Source organism: Mixophyes fleayi, chromosome 3 (assembly GCF_038048845.1).
Source record: "Mixophyes fleayi isolate aMixFle1 chromosome 3, aMixFle1.hap1, whole genome shotgun sequence".
Taxonomy (NCBI): domain Eukaryota; kingdom Metazoa; phylum Chordata; class Amphibia; order Anura; family Limnodynastidae; genus Mixophyes; species Mixophyes fleayi.
The window spans coordinates 70,794,789-70,818,365 of record NC_134404.1 but is presented as its reverse complement, the minus strand read 5'-3'; the positions used below and the strand labels follow the sequence as shown (position 1 = coordinate 70,818,365).

Genomic DNA, 23,577 nt, shown 5'->3' with positions numbered 1-23,577 from the left:
AGGGAGTAATGGTGAACAAGGACAACTGGTAAATCCCAGGCTTCCACCAACTCCCTGGAGCACATAAACTGTCCCATGTCATTTGTACCCTCCTGAGGCCTATTGTTAGAGGCATGGCACTCATATCTTGCCCTAAGCTGTTTGGGAAAGAGTGCCATGCACTATAAGACAGTCTGTACACTTCATCTAACACTGGATTGTCTTCCCCTCTGATTGTGTTGGAAATTAGCTTTGAGCTGGGTACTGAATCAGCCTATCACAGGCCATGGTCTATTAGATCACTGCGAGAGTCCTCATTCTACTCTTTCCTCCACAGGTATAAACATTTACTCTATAATAACCCTACTTAGAGTTACGAGTAAATACAGCTAAAATTTGTAATTTTACACCTTGGCAAACCCATTTTGCACTGAAAGGGGGGTAAATTTAAAATACGCAGACTAAAGACTAAACTGCGGATTTGAAAAAGTGCAGATGTTGCCTATAGCAACCAATCAGATTCTAGATGTCATTTATTTAGTACATTCTACAAAATGACAGCTAGAATCCGATTGGTTGCTATAGGCAACATCTCCACTTTTTCAAACCTGCAGTTTAGTAAATCTAGCCTTAATGTTGGCAGCGGTGTATGTCCTCGCACAAATCTTAATCACAGTATAAAACTAAAGATGCCCAGTATTTGTTAACTGATTTCTCACAATGTCCTTACCTTTACCTTTGTTATTGCTGTTCAGGACCTCACCTTCAGCCCATTCTAACTACAGACTTCAAAGCCTGTCTTCCAGGTGCTCACTTTCTGTTATTCACCAAGTTTTCTCTGTTAACACTAACTCATTCAGTCACTGATGCTTACCTGTCTCCCTGTTTACAACTGCCCTGTACTAGCTGATTTGGCTAATATATGTAATTTCTCTACTCTCATTCCTCTTATCCCACATATCAATTTAGTTGTCACCATTCCGCCATACACATTTTAATCTATACACCTCCTACTTACTTCCACCTCCCCTCTCTCCAACAGCTCAGCCTGTAGCCTCCGATGCTCTGCTCCCTGCAGCCTCCTGACTTCCCAGCCTATGCTAATTGGAATTACCTTGTCACCCATATATGTCCCTCCCTGGTCCTCTTTCTCACCTATCTACCCCCCCTGGCTGCTGGCAACATCTCCCTCAATCCCCACAATCTACTCACGTTCCTTCGTCCACCACTAATTTTTCACACTCACCACATACCTCCAACCCTTCCAACCTCCTTCTCATCTGTTCTCTTTCCCACCTCCCCTCCTCCTGCCCTCTCTGGATCACTAGATCTTTCTGCAACAAACTCACATTATTCTCTAATTCCTTCAGCCTCCTGACTATGCTTCCCCTACTGCACTCTCTTATGGGGGTATCTCTTTCACCCACACTCCTTGATCCAGTCATAGACAAGGTGTTGGAATAGATTTCTTTCTGTCCCCTGGCTGCACATTCCAAGTAATTCCCTCAGAACCCTCGTTGTCCTCTTACCCGCCTTTCCTCTTTACAATCAGTCCTAAATGCTGTGACAGGACTGATATCACTGCTCCACATCCACTGAACCACTCTGCAAATCTCTACACTGGCTCCCCATTACCTACAGAATTCAATTCCAGCTACTCATCCTTAACTTCAAAATCCAAGCCTATTCCTCCCTTTTAAACATCTCTAAACTGGTCACAAGATATACCTCCTCTCGCCCTCTTAGATCTGCCACTGACCTGGTCTTCATCTCCTTTCTGCTAACCTCTTCTTACTTTCAACTTCAAGAATTCACCCATGCTGCTCCCTACCTCCTTACCATGCCTGACCAAACTCTCCACCAACCTTCTGTATTTAGAGTGGTCTCTTAAACCTAACTAGTTTTCACTAGCCTAGTCTATTCTAATTCAGTGTCTCTACTTCTAACACAATCTCCTTCCACTCCTACTACCAGTTGGGATCCCAGATACAACTTCATCTGCATGTTCTACCATCTACAGTCCCATCTTCACTCTGAGTCCCACTAGCTCCTAATGTCTCAGAATTGCCCTCTACCTCTAATCTATAAGATTTCTGTGCTTCACAAAAGCAGGCGGTATTTTACCTGCATGCAAATAAAATTGCATTCTCCCCTTGCATTGCAACATGGTTTGTCCAAGTACAAATTAGCATACTTTAGCTGAATTTGCTCCTATCACTAAATGAGGCGTTCATGAGTCCCTTCCACTCTAACAGACTACTTTCAGCGTCTACCACTTCTAGCCAGAAAAGTGATGCTGCGATTGAAGCAAACCGACATTCCAGCCAACATGACCCACATAAGGCTCTATACACATTGACCTATTTTAATCAATTTGTCCTCCATTCTGGATTTTTGACAGGTGAATGGAGGATTTTCACATAAAGATCATTAATCTCTATTGGAATTTACAAGTTATATGAGCCATCTAACAAAATAGCATTCGGGGGAAGTTAGGACATACTTTACTTTCTCTTGTCCCTGCTCTGTCATACTGGTATCTCTGCATATAGATCAGTAATGAGTACGGGCCTGAGTCATTAAGGAGAGCAAAGCATAAAAAAAAGAACAGATTTATAGTTGGTATATGTCCTAAATAAACTTTACATTTCAGTGTAGAAATAAAGCTATCAAGTATTTGTGTGCTACATGAAAAAAGACAGAATTTTCTTTATGTGCAAAATAATAAACTAATTTGCATTCCTTGTATTGTAACATGGTTTGTCCAGGATCAGATTTACTCCTTTGTATTGCCTTGCTCTCCTTAAGGGCTAGATTTACTAAACTGCAGGTTTGAAAAAGTGGAGATGTTACCTATAGCAACCAATCAGATTCTAGCTGTCATTTTGTAGAATATACTAAATAAATGATAACTAGAATCTGATTGGTTGCTATAGGCAACATTTCCACTTTTTCAAACCCACAGTTTAGTAAATATACCCCAAGTCCCAAACATCCTGGATAAAAGATCCCATACCTGTATTATAAGTCTGCATATGCAAATCGTAATTACTAACACCCTATATGACTGCCCAGTTATGACAAATTATCTAGTTTGTATATGTAAAACTATTGGAATTTCTGAGGCTCACATGGAAACATAAAGTATATAGTTTGTATGCTACTCAGCAACATCACTATGGTGAGTTTCAGCTCTACCTGGTCTTACATACTTTTTACTTAATACTAATAAAAACAGGATAATAAGCAACAAAATCAAACAACAGCTACAAAGATGCAGAAGGAGAAAATCCTTCAGAAGAGGAAGACCTCTGAGTTGCTGGTTTTCACATTCCCAAACACGGACATGGCAAGTAAGACCTCCACCTTGCCCCTGCTGACTTCATTGGGACATGCAAAAGATTCAGAGAAAAGGAAAATGAAATCTCTGTTCAGGAGCCTCAGCTGTGATCACCTATGGGTAAATCAGAGAAAGCAGGAAATGAAAGTAGACAAGTCAGAAAGCACTTTGCAAGCAGAAAGTTTCATGAAGAACCAGTTCCAAGTAAGAATGACATCCGTCCCCTCGCTCTGTCCTTTTCTGGTTGCTGTCTTCTCTGCCCTTTTGTCTTCTATGCAAATTTTTCACAAATGAAAACGTTCTTTAAAATGATTCACTATTTGCATGTTATGGGAGCTTTAAAGAACTTAATGAAGTTGGACAAACATAATAAAACAACATTTGTCACTCCAAAAATAATGATGTCACATTCCATTCCAGAATCATATTCACTCTACATCACAATATTACAATATGAGGGGGTCATTTCCAAAAGGTAAATAAAAAATGCATGTCCTAGCACAGAAGGCACTTTCATACAGTTGTGCACCTATTCTAGACGGCAGCTCTGTGGGTAAGCACAGGCCACAGAATGTGTAGGCACAAAATGTTGGTTTTGGCAGCCTCATGGTTACAAAAGCAACAGCAGGATGCCTTGGAGGTGTCCCCTTGGAGAGGGGATGCAGATCTTTTTAATTGTGGAAACAGTCTGGAGTTGTATACCTGCTATGAGGTCGTGTAAGCTTGTTTTGTTCCCATGGTAGTGACTCAATATACATATGAATTTCCTTTCACAATATGAGACTCAATTGAGCAGGTAAATGAGAGTCATTTGCTTTAATAAGGCTTGTGGCAGAGGAACACAGGTAGGGAGTGCTTGGGCGTAACTTTGGCACTAGGACGATTTCTGACATCAGAAGAACTGGGCGAGGAACCTTCCTCCCCCATTTCTCTATCACCACCGTCACCAGCATACCCTGATGCATACACTGACGCATGTAAAAGCCCATTAAGGTTGATTCGTTCACTGACTGACCAGCACAGAACTCCTCCTGCATCAGTATAAGGGAAACCATAGCTCCCAGCTGTCCCTATTTCTGCAGGACAGTCCTAAGTTTGTCCCACGGTTGGGACTGTTAGGGGAAGGGAGGTGTGTAATGGGCAGCCTAGCGCTTTACAGCTCTATGCCGGGGACAGACATGTTGGGAGGTATGGGGAAACCAGCAACTGACAGGGAAGGGAGGACATAGACTATTACATTCTTCTGTCATATGGCCCCCTTGCCAACCCATAAACCAAAAAGGGGGGGTGTACAGGTACAAAGCCTGGAGGCCCACCTGGTGTGGCCATGTCCCTTTCTGTGGTCATGGAAGGGGCCCTAAGAAGTTCCTCTTGGCCACCCTGCCCATACACTCTACCCCTGAGATGAAGTGCACATTCTGGCTCAATGCACCTCTGTATAGATCACATGCAAGTACTGTATGCAAAGGGACTGCAGTTCCGTCTCACATTTCAGAAGATTCCATGAAATTATTTAGTTGTCTTTGGTCTGCACATGTCATATATATGGTGACATTGTACAGAACCAAACACAAGACCACCAAAGCAGACACCCTGTGTTACACATTTTTTGCCCCACGATGACCCCCAATATCAAAACCATTACACGTGAAGAATAATAATGTGACACCATTTTTAACATGGCTGCAGCAAATTTATATAACAAAACATCTGGCTGTTATGACATAAAAACATTAAACGTATGTGCCAACGAAAAGATGAAATAAGCTGCTATGCATATTTTACCTGCAATAGAAATATTCTGACTCAGGGTTTGCATGAAAAAATAGATTATTTGCTAAGCTGGAGATCTTCCATGCTTGACACAATTATGGCAAATAGTTTGTCCGAAAATAAATAGGAAGAAAAACACACCAAAAATATTCACTAAGTTCTTTATTTGCATTTCCTATATCTATTGCTGTGAAATTGCCAACATATGACACTTCCTTGCTTCTTTCTGTCTATCTTGACTAATGAGATACATTCTTTGCATTTACAATTGTTCACCAAGTTACATCTTGTTACAGAGATGAACTATGAAGGTAATCTTTTCATGTGGTGATGACAGAATACAGCTCTTTGCTACCTAAAAAAAAGATGCAGCATGTATGTATAACCCTTCTGATGGAAAAATGACACCCGTAGTCATTTTTGTCTACTACATGTCTGCATCTTAGTCCCACTCAAGGATGGAATTTTTATTACATTGGTCAAAGTGTGCCTAGAATTTCCATAAGGTGTAATATACATCTCTTGGAAAATCTCTGTCCTCTCATAGGGGGGAATTCAATTCTGCACGATATGTCACTGCAATGTTCTGCTGCATGCATTTCTAGGTACTACAGTAGCCAAACACATAGGCAAACCGAGGTGGGGCTTCCTAGTGCCTGGAAACCCCCTCCAAGCCTGGGGCACTGTATAATTGAGGTGGTTGGACCCTGCCCCCACTTCACATGGCTCTGCTTGAAAAGGGAGAGCTGCGTTTACCTAACAGTAGTGCCCATGTATATTATGGGGATAGGAAGAGTTAGAGAGCAGCCAAGCACTGTCTAAAGTTATAGCTACGCCCCCATGCATGCTTGTCACGCCCACTGGCGGTATGGTGTAGAAACCCCCCTCTACAAATCCTGCGTTTGCCCCTACAACATCGTAGTAGATTTTCCTGCACGCCTCAATGTTACATCGCCACAGAGTGCCCTCGCAACTCTTTTCGGAGGCATTCAACAGCACATGACGCAGAACTGAATACCCTCCCATAGAACATATAAAAATTAAAGTTCTTTTTAGAGAGAAAAATGCTGTCCTATGAAACAGGGAATGTCGCCCTGAATGTGCCCTCTCCACCCCTCTATCTCGTTTTTGCGTTTGAGCACATAAGGAACCCCTCCACCAAGGCAAATCGGTGAACGCATCAATAAAAACTGACACATTTGCGCTAAAGTAGACACGTGACATCACAAAACAAATCCTACTGGGAAGGATTTATTTTAGTTGAATGGACAGAATATATATATCTCTTCTCTCTCCTTTTTTCGGCAGTGACGTGTAACAACCACTGCAACAGAGTCTGAAATTCTAATTACAGTATCAACTCCAAAGTGATTATTTTTCATATTTGCAATGAAAGATATTGTATTCTTTGCCTATTTCCAAAGCAGCAACAGACATCTTATAGCACAACTGCAAGGCTTTACACATTAAAAAAAAATATGAAAGTCAATATAATAGTTATTTTTTTGACTATGTATTCATTGTAATGTCCACATATTTAAATCACATCCAAGAACACTAGACAGATGTAACCCATTAATTGTCAATGTAGCACCAAAGTAAAATATAAAAGGAGTGCTGCTATAGGTAAACACGCATATTTCCATTGACCAGTCTCTTCCCTCGGATTCCTCCCCCACTGAGGAACTGAGGTATAAATAAAATCCTCTAGGCCTGTGTTACGAACGCCCAGCCTGTCCCAGATACAGTAACCTGAACAGCTGGCCGTGACTGGCATTACCTGTCCTCACGTTCACCAGAACCACTTATCAATGTTTCATGCTTAAATCAAATACACATGTAGAATGAGCCTCCCTGGGCTCATGCTACATGTGTAGCTTGAGCCCAGGGAGGCTCCGTGACTGCGTGACTCATAAATGAGTAATGAACACACTAGATTAAATGTATTTAATCTGAAAAATGCTTCCAAGGCTTAGTTACAAAAATGAATAACAGGACATACAATATTTTGCACAAATAAATTTCAGAAAATAATCAGAGTCACTACTTACTAGTTAAGACCTGGGCGTAAATGTATGAACATGCGGGTTCTTATACACCCGCGTGTTCAGCGTGTTCGGCGATTAAATTTCAAGCGGCGCTGCATTGTAAAGGGAAACTTCCCTTTACAAAGCAGCGCCGCTTGAAATTTAATCGCCGAACACGCTGAACACGCGGGTGTTGAAGAACCTGCATGTTCATACATTTACCCCCTGGTGTGTGAGGGACTGAATTGAGAAAAATGAGACATTTCAGTCTTGATAGACCCCTCATGAAAATGCACACTGTGATGTTTAAAGCAGAAGGTTTTAAACATTTTCCCACAAAGCTCTCACCCCCCATCTTTAGAGTTTAACTGTCAATAAGGACAGATTGATCTCCCAGATGTCACAGGGCTTTCAAAGTGAGCTAGGGATGTCCTGAGCTCTGGATTGTTCACTGAACCTGATTTCTCACCTTTGCGCATTCGGCTGGTCAGATCCACATCCTCTGCATACCAAAGAAAACCTCCTGAGCTACTTATATATCACTGGATAATTTCAAAAGATTAATGACACTTGCATAGGTTCAAACTCATGTCATTTAACAAAGCACAGGTTGAGATTACATTATAAGGTTACATCAAATATTCACATTGTCATACACAAATCCAACAGAAAATTGCAATCAGTCATTAGATATACTACATAAGCGTCACAGCCTGTAAGCTGGGAGTTTCCCAAGTCGTCTGGTGTAGCAAGGGCTGTGAAATTCCAATTAACATCCCTGGAATATTGCCATAGGAGAGGAGTATGGGGGGCAGCATCTTCTAGGGATTGTGGTGCTGGAATATTTCACTCAAGGCAACTGCCATTCAACTAGTGGGATTGCCAACCCTGCTAAATCCACCATCGATTTGTGGATACACACTACTATTACACCCACCATAGATCTTTGGGTACACACTACTATTACATCCACCATAGATCTGTGGATACACACTACTATTACATCCACCATAGATCTGTGGATACACACTACTATTACATCCACCTTAGATCTGTGGATACATACTACTATTACATCCACCATAGATCTGTGGATACACACTACTATTACATCCATCTTAGATCTGTGGATACATACTACTATTACATCCACCATAGATCTGTGGATACACACTACTATTACATCCATCTTAGATCTGTGGATACACACTACTATTACATCCATCTTAGATCTGTGGGTACACACTACTATTACATCCACCATAGATCTGTGGATACACACTACTATTACATCCACCATAGATCTGTGGGTACACACTACTATTACATCCACCTTAGATCTGTGGATACACACTACTATTACATCCACCTTAGATCTGTGGATACACACTACCAAGCCTGGGGCACTGTATAATTGAGGTGGTTGGACCCTGCCCCCACTTCACATGGCTCTGCTTGAAAAGGGAGAGCTGCGTTTACCTAACAGTAGTGCCCATGTATATTATGGGGATAGGAAGAGTTAGAGAGCAGCCAAGCACTGTCTAAAGTTATAGCTACGCCCCCATGCATGCTTGTCACGCCCACTGGCGGTATGGTGTAGAAACCCCCCTCTACAAATCCTGCGTTTGCCCCTGCAACATCGTAGTAGATTTTCCTGCACGCCTCAATGTTACATCGCCACAGAGTGCCCTCGCAACTCTTTTCGGAGGCATTCAACAGCACATGACGCAGAACTGAATACCCTCCCATAGAACATATAAAAATTAAAGTTCTTTTTAGAGAGAAAAATGCTGTCCTATGAAACAGGGAATGTCGCCCTGAATGTGCCCTCTCCACCCCTCTATCTCGTTTTTGCGTTTGAGCACATAAGGAACCCCTCCACCAAGGCAAATCGGTGAACGCATCAATAAAAACTGACACATTTGCGCTAAAGTAGACACGTGACATCACAAAACAAATCCTACTGGGAAGGATTTATTTTAGTTGAATGGACAGAATATATATATCTCTTCTCTCTCCTTTTTTCGGCAGTGACGTGTAACAACCACTGCAACAGAGTCTGAAATTCTAATTACAGTATCAACTCCAAAGTGATTATTTTTCATATTTGCAATGAAAGATATTGTATTCTTTGCCTATTTCCAAAGCAGCAACAGACATCTTATAGCACAACTACAAGGCTTTACACATTAAAAAAAAATATGAAAGTCAATATAATAGTTATTTTTTTGACTATGTATTCATTGTAATGTCCACATATTTAAATCACATCCAAGAACACTAGACAGATGTAACCCATTAATTGTCAATGTAGCACCAAAGTAAAATCTAAAAGGAGTGCTGCTATAGGTAAACACGCATATTTCCATTGACCAGTCTCTTCCCTCGGATTCCTCCCCCACTGAGGAACTGAGGTATAAATAAAATCCTCTAGGCCTGTGTTACGAACGCCCAGCCTGTCCCAGATACAGTAACCTGAACAGCTGGCCGTGACTGGCATTACCTGTCCTCACGTTCACCAGAACCACTTATCAATGTTTCATGCTTAAATCAAATACACATGTAGAATGAGCCTCCCTGGGCTCATGCTACATGTGTAGCTTGAGCCCAGGGAGGCTCCGTGACTGCGTGACTCATAAATGAGTAATGAACACACTAGATTAAATGTATTTAATCTGAAAAATGCTTCCAAGGCTTAGTTACAAAAATGAATAACAGGACATACAATATTTTGCACAAATAAATTTCAGAAAATAATCAGAGTCACTACTTACTAGTTAAGACCTGGGCGTAAATGTATGAACATGCGGGTTCTTATACACCCGCGTGTTCAGCGTGTTCGGCGATTAAATTTCAAGCGGCGCTGCATTGTAAAGGGAAACTTCCCTTTACAAAGCAGCGCCGCTTGAAATTTAATCGCCGAACACGCTGAACACGCGGGTGTTGAAGAACCTGCATGTTCATACATTTACCCCCTGGTGTGTGAGGGACTGAATTGAGAAAAATGAGACATTTCAGTCTTGATAGACCCCTCATGAAAATGCACACTGTGATGTTTAAAGCAGAAGGTTTTAAACATTTTCCCACAAAGCTCTCACCCCCCATCTTTAGAGTTTAACTGTCAATAAGGACAGATTGATCTCCCAGATGTCACAGGGCTTTCAAAGTGAGCTAGGGATGTCCTGAGCTCTGGATTGTTCACTGAACCTGATTTCTCACCTTTGCGCATTCGGCTGGTCAGATCCACATCCTCTGCATACCAAAGAAAACCTCCTGAGCTACTTATATATCACTGGATAATTTCAAAAGATTAATGACACTTGCATAGGTTCAAACTCATGTCATTTAACAAAGCACAGGTTGAGATTACATTATAAGGTTACATCAAATATTCACATTGTCATACACAAATCCAACAGAAAATTGCAATCAGTCATTAGATATACTACATAAGCGTCACAGCCTGTAAGCTGGGAGTTTCCCAAGTCGTCTGGTGTAGCAAGGGCTGTGAAATTCCAATTAACATCCCTGGAATATTGCCATAGGAGAGGAGTATGGGGGGCAGCATCTTCTAGGGATTGTGGTGCTGGAATATTTCACTCAAGGCAACTGCCATTCAACTAGTGGGATTGCCAACCCTGCTAAATCCACCATCGATTTGTGGATACACACTACTATTACACCCACCATAGATCTTTGGGTACACACTACTATTACATCCACCATAGATCTGTGGATACACACTACTATTACATCCACCATAGATCTGTGGATACACACTACTATTACATCCACCTTAGATCTGTGGATACATACTACTATTACATCCACCATAGATCTGTGGATACACACTACTATTACATCCATCTTAGATCTGTGGATACATACTACTATTACATCCACCATAGATCTGTGGATACACACTACTATTACATCCATCTTAGATCTGTGGATACACACTACTATTACATCCATCTTAGATCTGTGGGTACACACTACTATTACATCCACCATAGATCTGTGGATACACACTACTATTACATCCACCATAGATCTGTGGGTACACACTACTATTACATCCACCTTAGATCTGTGGATACACACTACTATTACATCCACCTTAGATCTGTGGATACACACTACTATTACATCCACCTTAGATCTGTGGATACATACTACTATTACATCCACCATAGATCTTTGGGTACACACTACTATTACATCCACCTTAGATCTGTGGATACACACTACTATTACATCCACCTTAGATCTGTGGATACACACTACTATTACATCCACCATAGATCTTTGGGTACACACTACTATTACATCCACCTTAGATCTGTGGATACACACTGCTATTACATCCACCTTAGATCTGTGGATACACACTACTATTACATCCACCATAGATCTTTGGGTACACACTACTATTACATCCAACATAGATCTGTGGGTACACTTTACTATAACATCCAACATAGATCTGTGGGTACACTTTACTATAACATCCAACATAGATCTGTGGGTACACTTTACTATAACATCCAACATAGATCTGTGGATACACACTATTATTACATCCACCATAGATCTGTGGATACACACTATTATTACATCCACCATAGATCTGTGGATACACACTATTATTACATCCACCATAGATCTGTGGATACACATTACTATTACATTCAACATAGATCTGTAAATACATAGTACTATTACACTCATCATAGGTATGTGGATACACACAGGGCCTGATTCATCAAGGTACGCAAACGCATATGTGTTTCATACTTTGAGTCACGCAAACCGTTATATTTGCGTTGGAGTTTGAGATTGAGGTGACTTTGAGTGCCGTATCTCCTCTGTTTGCGCTGCGTATGTGGTGTTTTACGTAGCTCAAGTCCCGTTTAGCAGATGCGTATGCATTTGCATACCTTGATGAATCAGGCCCACTGTTATTTATTACACTCATCTTAGGTCTGTGAATACACACTACTATTACAGACACTATAAATCTGTGAATGCAGATCCACCACTGATTTGCAGATACCTGCTACAATTATATTTACCAAAGATCTGGCTAAAGTTATTGTAAAAATAACTAGCAAGGCAGAATTATTTTCTAAACCGTATGTACTGTAATTATTGACAACCAGTAAAACAACATGTACACATCATATAGAACATAATATTGTCTATTGCAGTCAATTCATTCTTTTTTCCATCACCTGTTACCTCTATGACAAGATGTTTAGACTTTCTGTATTAAATATAGTATTTCCACCTTCTCCTGCTCATTGTAATATCCTGGTAAAAAAAAATAACCTACATAATACTATTAACTCTATATTTTCTTTATGTTCAAGTATATGTCCCTGTTTATCTAACACATGGTTTGCTCTAATGCACTAACTTCTAATGTACCAGTCTCTGTTTGTATTATCAGCATTAACTCTGAATCACCTGGACAAGATCCCCTCTAGTAGGTGGAATATCTAATGCTGAGAACATTTACTGACAGTTCTCCTCTTCCTTAGGTAAGAATGAGTGGGAGTCGATCCACTACGCCTTATGAAATCTTTCGCATTCTCCCACGGAAAATACACTCATTTTCCCAGAGCACCCCGTCTAGGCTTGATCTGGTGGGCTGTGTAAGACGCATCACATTCCCAGGTATGTACATTTTTTTTAAAACAGAGCTTTAGTAAGTATCTTATTTTGTTGAAGAGATTAAATTGTTAGAATATATTGTTCACCAGTAACATGGGAATGTAGTGTACCTATTAAAGCTCTATAGAAACTGACAATAGAGCAAAGATAAGACATGTGACACAGATGGACCCATAGTAATTTCCAAATGGTCTCTCATCATTAATCAATCCAGATGAATTCCTACATGTACATATTTTTGTGCTTATTTATTTTTCACGTTTTACTATTATTGGAAGGAAGGTGTTCAGTGACAATGGTAATTGCGTATACTGTCATGCTTTGGAATACGTTGTGGTAATTGCGTATACAGTCATGCTTTGGAATACGTTGTGGTAATTGCGTATACAGTCATGCTTTGGAATACGTTGTAGTAATTGCGTATACTGTCATGCTTTGGAATACGTTGTGGTAATTGCGTATACTTCGTTCTTTGGAATATGTTGTGGTAATTGCGTATACTTTCATACTTTGGAATATGTTGTGGCAATTGCGTATACTTCATGCTTTGGAATACGTTGTGGTAATTGCGTATAGTTTCATGCTTTGTAATACGTTGTGGTAATTGCGTATACTTCATGCTTTGTAATACATTGTGGTAATTGCGTATACTTTCATACTTTGGAATATGTTGTGGTAATTGCGTATACTTTCATGCTTTGGAATACATTGTGGTAATTGCGTATACTTCATGCTTTGGAATACATTGTAGTAATTGCGTATACTTTCATGCTTTGTAATACATTGTGGTAATTGCGTATACTTTCATACTTTGGAATATGTTGTGGTAATTGCGTATACTTTCATACTTTGGAATATGTTGTGGTAATTGCATATACTTTCATGCTTTGGCATACGTTGTGGTAATTGCGTATACTTTCATACTTTGGAATATGTTGTGGTAATTGCGTATACTTCATGCTTTGTAATACGTTGTGGTAATTGCATATACTTTCATGCTTTGGAAAACGTTGTGGTAATTGCATATACTTTCATGCTTTGTAATACGTTGTAGTAATTGCGTATACTTTCATGCTTTGTAATACGTTGTGGTAATTGCGTATACTTTCATGCTTTGTAATATGTTGTGGTAATTGCGTATACTTTCATGCTTTGTAATACGTTGTGGTAATTGCATATACTTTCATGCTTTGTAATACGTTGTAGTAATTGCGTATACTTTCTTGCTTTGTAATACGTTGTGGTAATTGCGTATACTTTCATGCTTTGGAATACGTTGTGGTAATTGCGTATACTTTCATGCTTTGTAATACGTTGTGGTAATTGCGTATACTTTCATACTTTGGAATATGTTGTGGTAATTGCGTATACTTTTATACTATCGAATATGTTGTGGTAATTGCGTATACTATCATGCTTTGTAATACGTTGTGGTAATTGCATATACTTTCATGCTTTGGAATACGTTGTAGTAATTGCGTATACATCATGCTTTGTAATACGTTGTAGTAATTGCGTATACTTTCATGCTTTGTAATACGTAGTGGCAATTGCGTATACTTTCATGCTTTGTAATACGTTGTAGTAATTGCGTATACTTCATGCTTTGTAATACGTTGTGGTAATTGCATATACTTTCATGCTTTGGAATACGTTGTGGTAATTGCATATACTTTCATGCTTTGAAATACGTTGTAGTAATTGCGTATACTTTCATGCTTTGTAATACGTTGTGGTAATTGCGTATACTTTCATGCTTTGTAATACGTTGTGGTAATTGCGTATACTTTCATGCTTTGTAATACGTTGTGGTAATTGCGTATACTTTCATGCTTTGTAATACGTTGTAGTAATTGCGTATACTTTCTTGCTTTGTAATACGTTGTGGTAATTGCATATACTTTCATGCTTTGTAATACGTTGTAGTAATTGTGTATACTTTCTTGCTTTGTAATACGTTGTGGTAATTTCGTATACTTTCATGCTTTGTAATACGTTGTAGTAATTACGTATACTTCATGCTTTGTAATAAGTTGTAGTAATTGCGTATACTTTCATACTTTGGAATATGTTGTGGTAATTGCGTATACTTTCATGCTTTGGCATACGTTGTAGTAATTGCGTATACTTCATGCTTTGTAATACGTTGTAGTAATTGCGTATACTTTCATACTTTGGAATATGTTGTGGTAATTGCATATACTGTCATGCTTTGTAATACGTTGTAGTAATTGCGTATACTTTCTTGCTTTGTAATACGTTGTGGTAATTGCGTATACTTCATGCTTTGTAATACGTTGTAGTAATTGCGTATACTTTCAAGCTTTGGAATACGTTGTGGTAATTGCGTATACTTTCATGCTTTGTAATACGTTGTGGTAATTGCGTATACTTTCATGCTTTGGAATATGTTGTGGTAATTGCGTATACTTTTATACTTTGGAATATGTTGTGGTAATTGCGTATACTATCATGCTTTGTAATACGTTGTGGTAATTGCATATACTTTCATGCTTTGGAATACGTTGTAGTAATTGCGTATACTTCATGCTTTGTAATACGTTGTAGTAATTGCGTATACGTTCATGCTTTGTAATACGTAGTGGTAATTGCGTATACTTTCATGCTTTGTAATACGTTGTAGTAATTGCGTATACTTCATGCTTTGTAATACGTTGTGGTAATTGCATATACTTTCATGCTTTGTAATACGTTGTGGTAATTGCATATACTTTCATGCTTTGGAATACGTTGTAGTAATTGCGTATACTTCATGCTTTGGAATACGTTGTAGTAATTGCGTATACTTTCATACTTTGGAATACGTTGTGGTAATTGCGTATACTTCGTTCTTTGGAATATGTTGTGGTAATTGCGTATAATTTCATGCTTTGGTATATATTGGGGTAATTGCATCTACTTTCATGCTTTGGAATACGTTGTGGTAATTGCGTATACTTTCATACTTTGGAATATGTTGTGGCAATTGCGTATACTTCATGCTTTGGAATACGTTGTGGTAATTGCGTATAGTTTCATGCTTTGTAATACGTTGTGGTAATTGCGTATACTTCATGCTTTGTAATACATTGTGGTAATTGCGTATACTTTCATACTTTGGAATATGTTGTGGTAATTGCGTATACTTTCATGCTTTGGAATAGATTGTGGTAATTGCGTATACTTCATGCTTTGGAATACATTGTAGTAATTGCGTATACTTTCATGCTTTGTAATACATTGTGGTAATTGCGTATACTTTCATACTTTGGAATATGTTGTGGTAATTGCGTATACTTTCATACTTTGGAATATGTTGTGGTAATTGCATATACTTTCATGCTTTGGCATACGTTGTGGTAATTGCGTATACTTTCATACTTTGGAATATGTTGTGGTAATTGCGTATACTTCATGCTTTGTAATACGTTGTGGTAATTGCATATACTTTCATGCTTTGGAAAACGTTGTGGTAATTGCATATACTTTCATGCTTTGTAATACGTTGTAGTAATTGCGTATACTTTCATGCTTTGTAATACGTTGTGGTAATTGCGTATACTTTCATGCTTTGTAATACGTTGTGGTAATTGCGTATACTTTCATGCTTTGTAATACGTTGTGGTAATTGCATATACTTTCATGCTTTGTAATACGTTGTAGTAATTGCGTATACTTTCTTGCTTTGTAATACGTTGTGGTAATTGCGTATACTTTCATGCTTTGGAATACGTTGTGGTAATTGCGTATACTTTCATGCTTTGTAATACGTTGTGGTAATTGCGTATACTTTCATGCTTTGTAATACGTTGTGGTAATTGCGTATACTTTCATGCTTTGTAATACATTGTGGTAATTGCGTATACTTTCATACTTTGGAATATGTTGTGGTAATTGCGTATACTTTTATACTATCGAATATGTTGTGGTAATTGCGTATACTATCATGCTTTGTAATACGTTGTGGTAATTGCATATACTTTCATGCTTTGGAATACGTTGTAGTAATTGCGTATACATCATGCTTTGTAATACGTTGTAGTAATTGCGTATACTTTCATGCTTTGTAATACGTAGTGGTAATTGCGTATACTTTCATGCTTTGTAATACGTTGTAGTAATTGCGTATACTTCATGCTTTGTAATACGTTGTGGTAATTGCATATACTTTCATGCTTTGGAATACGTTGTGGTAATTGCATATACTTTCATGCTTTGTAATACGTTGTAGTAATTGCGTATACTTTCATGCTTTGTAATACGTTGTGGTAATTGCGTATACTTTCATGCTTTGTAATACGTTGTGGTAATTGCGTATACTTTCATGCTTTGTAATACGTTGTGGTAATTGCGTATACTTTCATGCTTTGTAATACGTTGTAGTAATTGCGTATACTTTCTTGCTTTGTAATACGTTGTGGTAATTGCATATACTTTCATGCTTTGTAATACGTTGTAGTAATTGTGTATACTTTCTTGCTTTGTAATACGTTGTGGTAATTTCGTATACTTTCATGCTTTGTAATACGTTGTAGTAATTACGTATACTTCATGCTTTGTAATACGTTGTAGTAATTGCGTATACTTTCATACTTTGGAATATGTTGTGGTAATTGCGTATACTTTCATGCTTTGGCATACGTTGTAGTAATTGCGTATACTTCATGCTTTGTAATACGTTGTAGTAATTGCGTATACTTTCATACTTTGGAATATGTTGTGGTAATTGCATATACTGTCATGCTTTGTAATACGTTGTAGTAATTGCGTATACTTTCTTGCTTTGTAATACGTTGTGGTAATTGCGTATACTTCATGCTTTGTAATACGTTGTAGTAATTGCGTATACTTTCAAGCTTTGGAATACGTTGTGGTAATTGCGTATACTTTCATGCTTTGTAATACGTTGTGGTAATTGCGTATACTTTCATGCTTTGGAATATGTTGTGGTAATTGCGTATACTTTTATACTTTGGAATACGTTGTGGTAATTGCGTATACTATCATGCTTTGTAATACGTTGTGGTAATTGCATATACTTTCATGCTTTGGAATACGTTGTAGTAATTGCGTATACTTCATGCTTTGTAATACGTTGTAGTAATTGCGTATACGTTCATGCTTTGTAATACGTAGTGGTAATTGCGTATACTTTCATGCTTTGTAATACGTTGTAGTAATTGCGTATACTTCATGCTTTGTAATACGTTGTGGTAATTGCGTATACTTCATGCTTTGTAATACGTTGTGGTAATTGCATATACTTTCATGCTTTGGAATACGTTGTGGTACTTGCATATACTTTCATGCTTTGTAATACGTTGTAGTAATTGCGTATACTTTCATGCTTTGTAATACGTTGTGGTAATTGCGTATACTTTCATGCTTTGTAATACGTTGTGGTAATTGCGTATACTTTCATGCTTTGTAATACGTTGTGGTAATTGCGTATACTTTCATGCTTTGTAATACGTTGTAGTAATTGCGTATACTTTGATACTTTGGAATATGTTGTGGTAATTGCGTATACTTTCATGCTTTGGCATACGCTGTGGTAATTGCGTATACTTTCATGGTTTGGAATATGTTGTTGTAATTGCGTATACTTTCATGTTGTGTAATACATTGTGGTAATTGCATATACTTTCATGGTTTGGAATACGTTGTGGTAATTGCGTATACTTTCATGCTTTGGCATACGTTGTGGTAATTGCGTATACTTTCATGCTTTGGAATACGTTGTGGTAATTGCATATACTTTCATGCTTTGTAATACATTGTAGTAATTGCTTATACTTTCTTGCTTTGTAATACGTTGTGGTAATTGCGTATACTTTCATGCTTTGTAATACGTTGTAGTAATTGCGTATACTTCATGCTTTGTAATACGTTGTGGTAATTGCGTATACTTTCATACTTTGGAATATGTTGTGGTAATTGCGTATACTTTCATACTTTGGAATATGTTGTGGTAATTGCGTATACTTTCATACTTTGGAATATGTTGTGGTAATTCCGTATACTTTCATGCTTTGGCATACGCTGTGGTAATTGCGTATACTTTCATGCTTTGGAATACGTTGTGGTAATTGCGTATACTTTCATGCTTTGGCATACGCTGTAGTAATTGCGTATACTTTCATGCTTTGGAATACGTTGTGGTAATTGCGTATACTTTCATGCTTTGGAATACGTTGTGGTAATTGCGTATACTTTCATGCTTTGTAATACGTTGTGGTAATTGCATATACTTTTATGCTTTGGTATACGTTGTAGTAATTGCGTATACTTCATGCTTTGTAATACGTTGTAGTAATTGCGTATACTTTCATGCTTTGTAATACGTTGTGGTAATTGCGTATACTTTCATGCTTTGGAATACGTTGTGGTAATTGCGTATACTTTCATGCTTTGTAATACGTTGTGGTAATTGCGTATACTTTCATGGTTTGGAATACGTTGTGGTAATTGCGTATACTTTCATGCTTTGGCATACGTTGTGGTAATTGCGTATACTTTCATGCTTTGGAATACGTTGTGGTAATTGCATATACTTTCATGCTTTGTAATACATTGTAGTAATTGCTTATACTTTCTTGCTTTGTAATACGTTGTGGTAATTGCGTATACTTTCATGCTTTGTAATACGTTGTAGTAATTGCGTATACTTCATGCTTTGTAATACGTTGTGGTAATTGCGTATACTTTCATACTTTGGAATATGTTGTGGTAATTGCGTATACTTTCATACTTTGGAATATGTTGTGGTAATTGCGTATACTTTCATACTTTGGAATATGTTGTGGTAATTCCGTATACTTTCATGCTTTGGCATACGCTGTGGTAATTGCGTATACTTTCATGCTTTGGAATACGTTGTGGTAATTGCGTATACTTTCATGCTTTGGCATACGCTGTAGTAATTGCGTATACTTTCATGCTTTGGAATACGTTGTGGTAATTGCGTATACTTTCATGCTTTGGAATACGTTGTGGTAATTGCGTATACTTTCATGCTTTGTAATACGTTGTGGTAATTGCATATACTTTTATGCTTTGGTATACGTTGTAGTAATTGCGTATACTTCATGCTTTGTAATACGTTGTAGTAATTGCGTATACTTTCATGCTTTGTAATACGTTGTGGTAATTGCGTATACTTTCATGCTTTGGAATACGTTGTGGTAATTGCGTATACTTTCATGCTTTGTAATACGTTGTGGTAATTGCGTATACTTTCATGCTTTGGAATACGTTGTGGTAATTGCATATACTTTCATGCTTTGTAATACGTTGTAGTAATTGCGTATACTTTCATGCTTTGTAATACGTTGTGGTAATTGCGTATACTTTCATGCTTTGTAATACGTTGTGGTAATTGCGTATACTTTCATGCTTTGTAATACGTTGTGGTAATTGCATATACTTTCATGCTTTGTAATACGTTGTAGTAATTGTGTATACTTTCTTGCTTTGTAATACGTTGTGGTAATTGCGTATACTTTCATGCTTTGTAATACGTTGTAGTAATTGCGTATACTTCATGCTTTGTAATACGTTGTAGTAATTGCGTATACTTTCATACTTTGGAATATGTTGTGGTAATTGCGTATACTTTCATACTTTGGAATATGTTGTGGTAATTGCGTATACTTTCATGCTTTGGCATACGCTGTGGTAATTGCGTATACTTTCATGGTTTGGAATATGTTGTGGTAATTGCGTATACTTTCATGCTGTGTAATACATTGTGGTAATTGCGTATACTTTCATGGTTTGGAATACGTTGTGGTAATTGCGTATACTTTCATGCTTTGGCATACGTTGTGGTAATTGCGTATACTTTCATGCTTTGGCATACGCTGTGGTAATTGTATATACTTTCATTCTCTGAAATGTGTCCCAGTACATATTATGTGTTCTAGTATCAGCCCAGGGCACACTGACCAAGCACAGAAGCAACCTCTGTTTTGTCTCCCTCACAAAATTTACAATAAGATCCTAATAAAAAAAGTTTAGTTTGTTAATGTTTGAGATGAGACTGCTCAGCAATATGCTGCATCAATGCAGAGTGGTCTTTTCCAATGTTGTAACTGTGGCTTCTGCACACATTTATACACTGACTGTCTGTAGCTGTTAATTAACATTGTTATTTTAGTATTGTATTATATTTTGTTAATATGTTTCTATGGGGCTAATGGCTCAATATGACACCATCATGCACACTCATGCTTCTTTCTCCCACCGCATGTTGGGGAACACTGCCCATGATAAAGGAACAAGCCTCCGAGGACAACCAGTAATAATCATCTCACAGAAGGGCTCACAGAGGAGGTTACAGGGCCAGTCTTTGCAAATGAGAGGCTCTGTGCAATATTTATTGCAGGCTCCCCCATTCCCCGTCCTAGACACCCTGTCTATTGCCATGGATAATTGTTTAACCCCTCATACTCCTTCATAAACCCTCCAGCATTAACTCCTCCAGCATTCATTATTAACCCCTCATCCTCCATCAATCCCCTAGCCTCTATCATTAACCACTTTCATCATCATTATCTGTAATCAATTCCCCTCTGAACAAGTTTGAGGCTTCAGGACAGCATGCACAGCATCAGGTATATGCTGGTGGTCATGTATTCTCCATTCTACTGCATGACACCAAAAAAATTAAAAAATAAATAACTTTTGAAGGCATCCATTAAAAGCCAGACCTGAGAGGTTGTGCAGGCATCGTGTGCGCACGCTTATGGAATTGTATTATGGACATAGTAGAATTATATTATAGTCATGTTCAGTGTTCAGCATATGTTAGGGAAATGTAGTCATAATAGAATTGTATTATGATCAGTGGGCGATGTGGGATGGTATACAGTGGTATGCCATACAGCCACTTCTCCCACTGCTTTGATTGCAAAACTATAAATTCCATTCATTACATTTCCATTACAATTTCCCACTTCTAAATTTCCTTACCGTCAGTTCTAGTCAAGAGTGTGGTGGTGGTAGTTGTTGTGTCCTATGTCTGTATATAGTAGAGATGGGCGGGTCCGGTTCTCCGAGAACCGAACCCACCCGAACTTTGGGTATCCGAGTACCGAGCTGAGCAGCTCGGTACTCTCCCGCCCGTTCCGAATCCAAATCGAGGCCGAACGTCATTGTGACGTCGTCGGATCTCGGGGCTCGGTTCTCGCGATACTTCAACTTTATAAATACACGCCTCCACAGCAATCCATCGCCATTTGACAGAGGGAGAGAGCATGGTGTAGTCATAGGCTGATTAGAGCAGGGACAGAGAATACAATATTGTTCTTGCAATTGCTCTAACCAAAATTGCTAGTGCAGAGAGGAGGATAGAGGTTTATTATTTTTTCTTAATATTTGGCACTCCCCAGCGCTTTTGGGGTGTCCCCCATAATTGTGCATAAATATTTCTGGCTGTCAAAAGTCATAACTGTCAGCAGTATCTACCAAATAATTTTTAGCACTCCTCAGTGCTTTTGGGGTGTCCTTCCTAATTGTGCATTAATATTTCTGGCTGTCAAAAGTCATATCTGTCAGCAGTATCTACTAAATAATTTTTAGCACTCCTCAGTGCTTTTGGGGTGTCCTCCCTAATTATGCATTAATATTTCTGGCTGTCAAAAGTCATATCTGTCAGCAGTATCTACTAAATAATTTTTAGCACTCCTCAGTGCTTTTGGGGTGTCCTCCCTAATTGTGCATTAATATTTCTGGCTGTCAAAAGTCATATCTGTCAGCAGTATCTACTAAATACTTTTTAGCACTCCTCAGTGATTTTGGGGTGTCCTCCCTAATTGTGCATTAATATTTCTGGCTGTCAAAAGTCATATCTGTCAGCAGTATCTACTAAATAATTTTTAGCACTCCTCAGTGCTTTTGGGGTGTCCTCCCTAATTGTGCATTAATATTTCTGGCTGTCAAAAGTCATATCTGTCAGCAGTATCTACTAAATAATTTTTAGCACTCCTCAGTGCTTTTGGGGTGTCCTCCCTAATTGTGCATTAATATTTCTGGCTGTCAAAAGTCATATCTGTCAGCAGAATCTACTAAATAATTTTTAGCACTCCCCAGTGGTTTGCGCTCAGAATGGATTCAAAGCAGTCCACATATGATCTGAATGAGCAACCAGGTTCTGTCACCAGTCCTGATGTTAGTGTTCCCAGTACGTCATCTGGCCAAGGCGATGTCAAACAACAGAGTGTTTTCAAATTAGTGCAAAAAACAAAAACCAAAAAATTTTTTACTGTATTGAAGCGAAAAAGAAGTGTAACTGAGCAAAAGTTAAGTGACGATAAAAAAAAAATTGCAAGCATGCCATTCTACACACGCAGTGGCAAAGAGAGAATGAGGCCTTCACCTTTGGCTATTAGTGGCAGATCCCAAAAATTTACCCAGCCTACAATTGGTGCACAACTACTGTTACGCATCAAAGCCGTGCTGCAAGATAACAGTGAGGCATTACAGGAGAATATTTGCTCTGATTCACAAATGACAACAATCCCTGTGGAGAGTCCGTCCAACAGTGGGATGTCTAATCGTGAGCATTCTGCTGATGTGTGCCTTAATAGCCCGAGTGTAGCCGGTGATACCCAAATTGAGGATGCCACTTTGGAATTAGAAGAGGATGAGGGGGAGATTTGTGTAGGCGACGAGGGTGCTAATGATGATGATAATGATTATGATGCAGACAGATACCAAATTGCCTTCCTCAATTTCTATTTATATTCTAGATTATATAACGGCTGAATAGGTTTCTATTTT

The 23,577-nt window shown here is 38.5% G+C and overlaps 1 protein-coding gene across 1 annotated transcript in view; it reads left to right on the top strand.

The window, feature by feature from the left end:
- ARHGEF4 (Rho guanine nucleotide exchange factor 4) overlaps window positions 1–23,577 on the top strand; it is a 196,390-nt gene that overhangs the window by 124,604 nt on the left and 48,209 nt on the right. Inside the window, exons 3-4 of the mRNA XM_075201702.1 lie at window positions 3,218–3,523; window positions 12,663–12,798. Coding sequence (XP_075057803.1) covers window positions 3,218–3,523; window positions 12,663–12,798 — 442 coding nt within the window. The remainder of the gene's footprint in view (window positions 1–3,217; window positions 3,524–12,662; window positions 12,799–23,577) is intronic.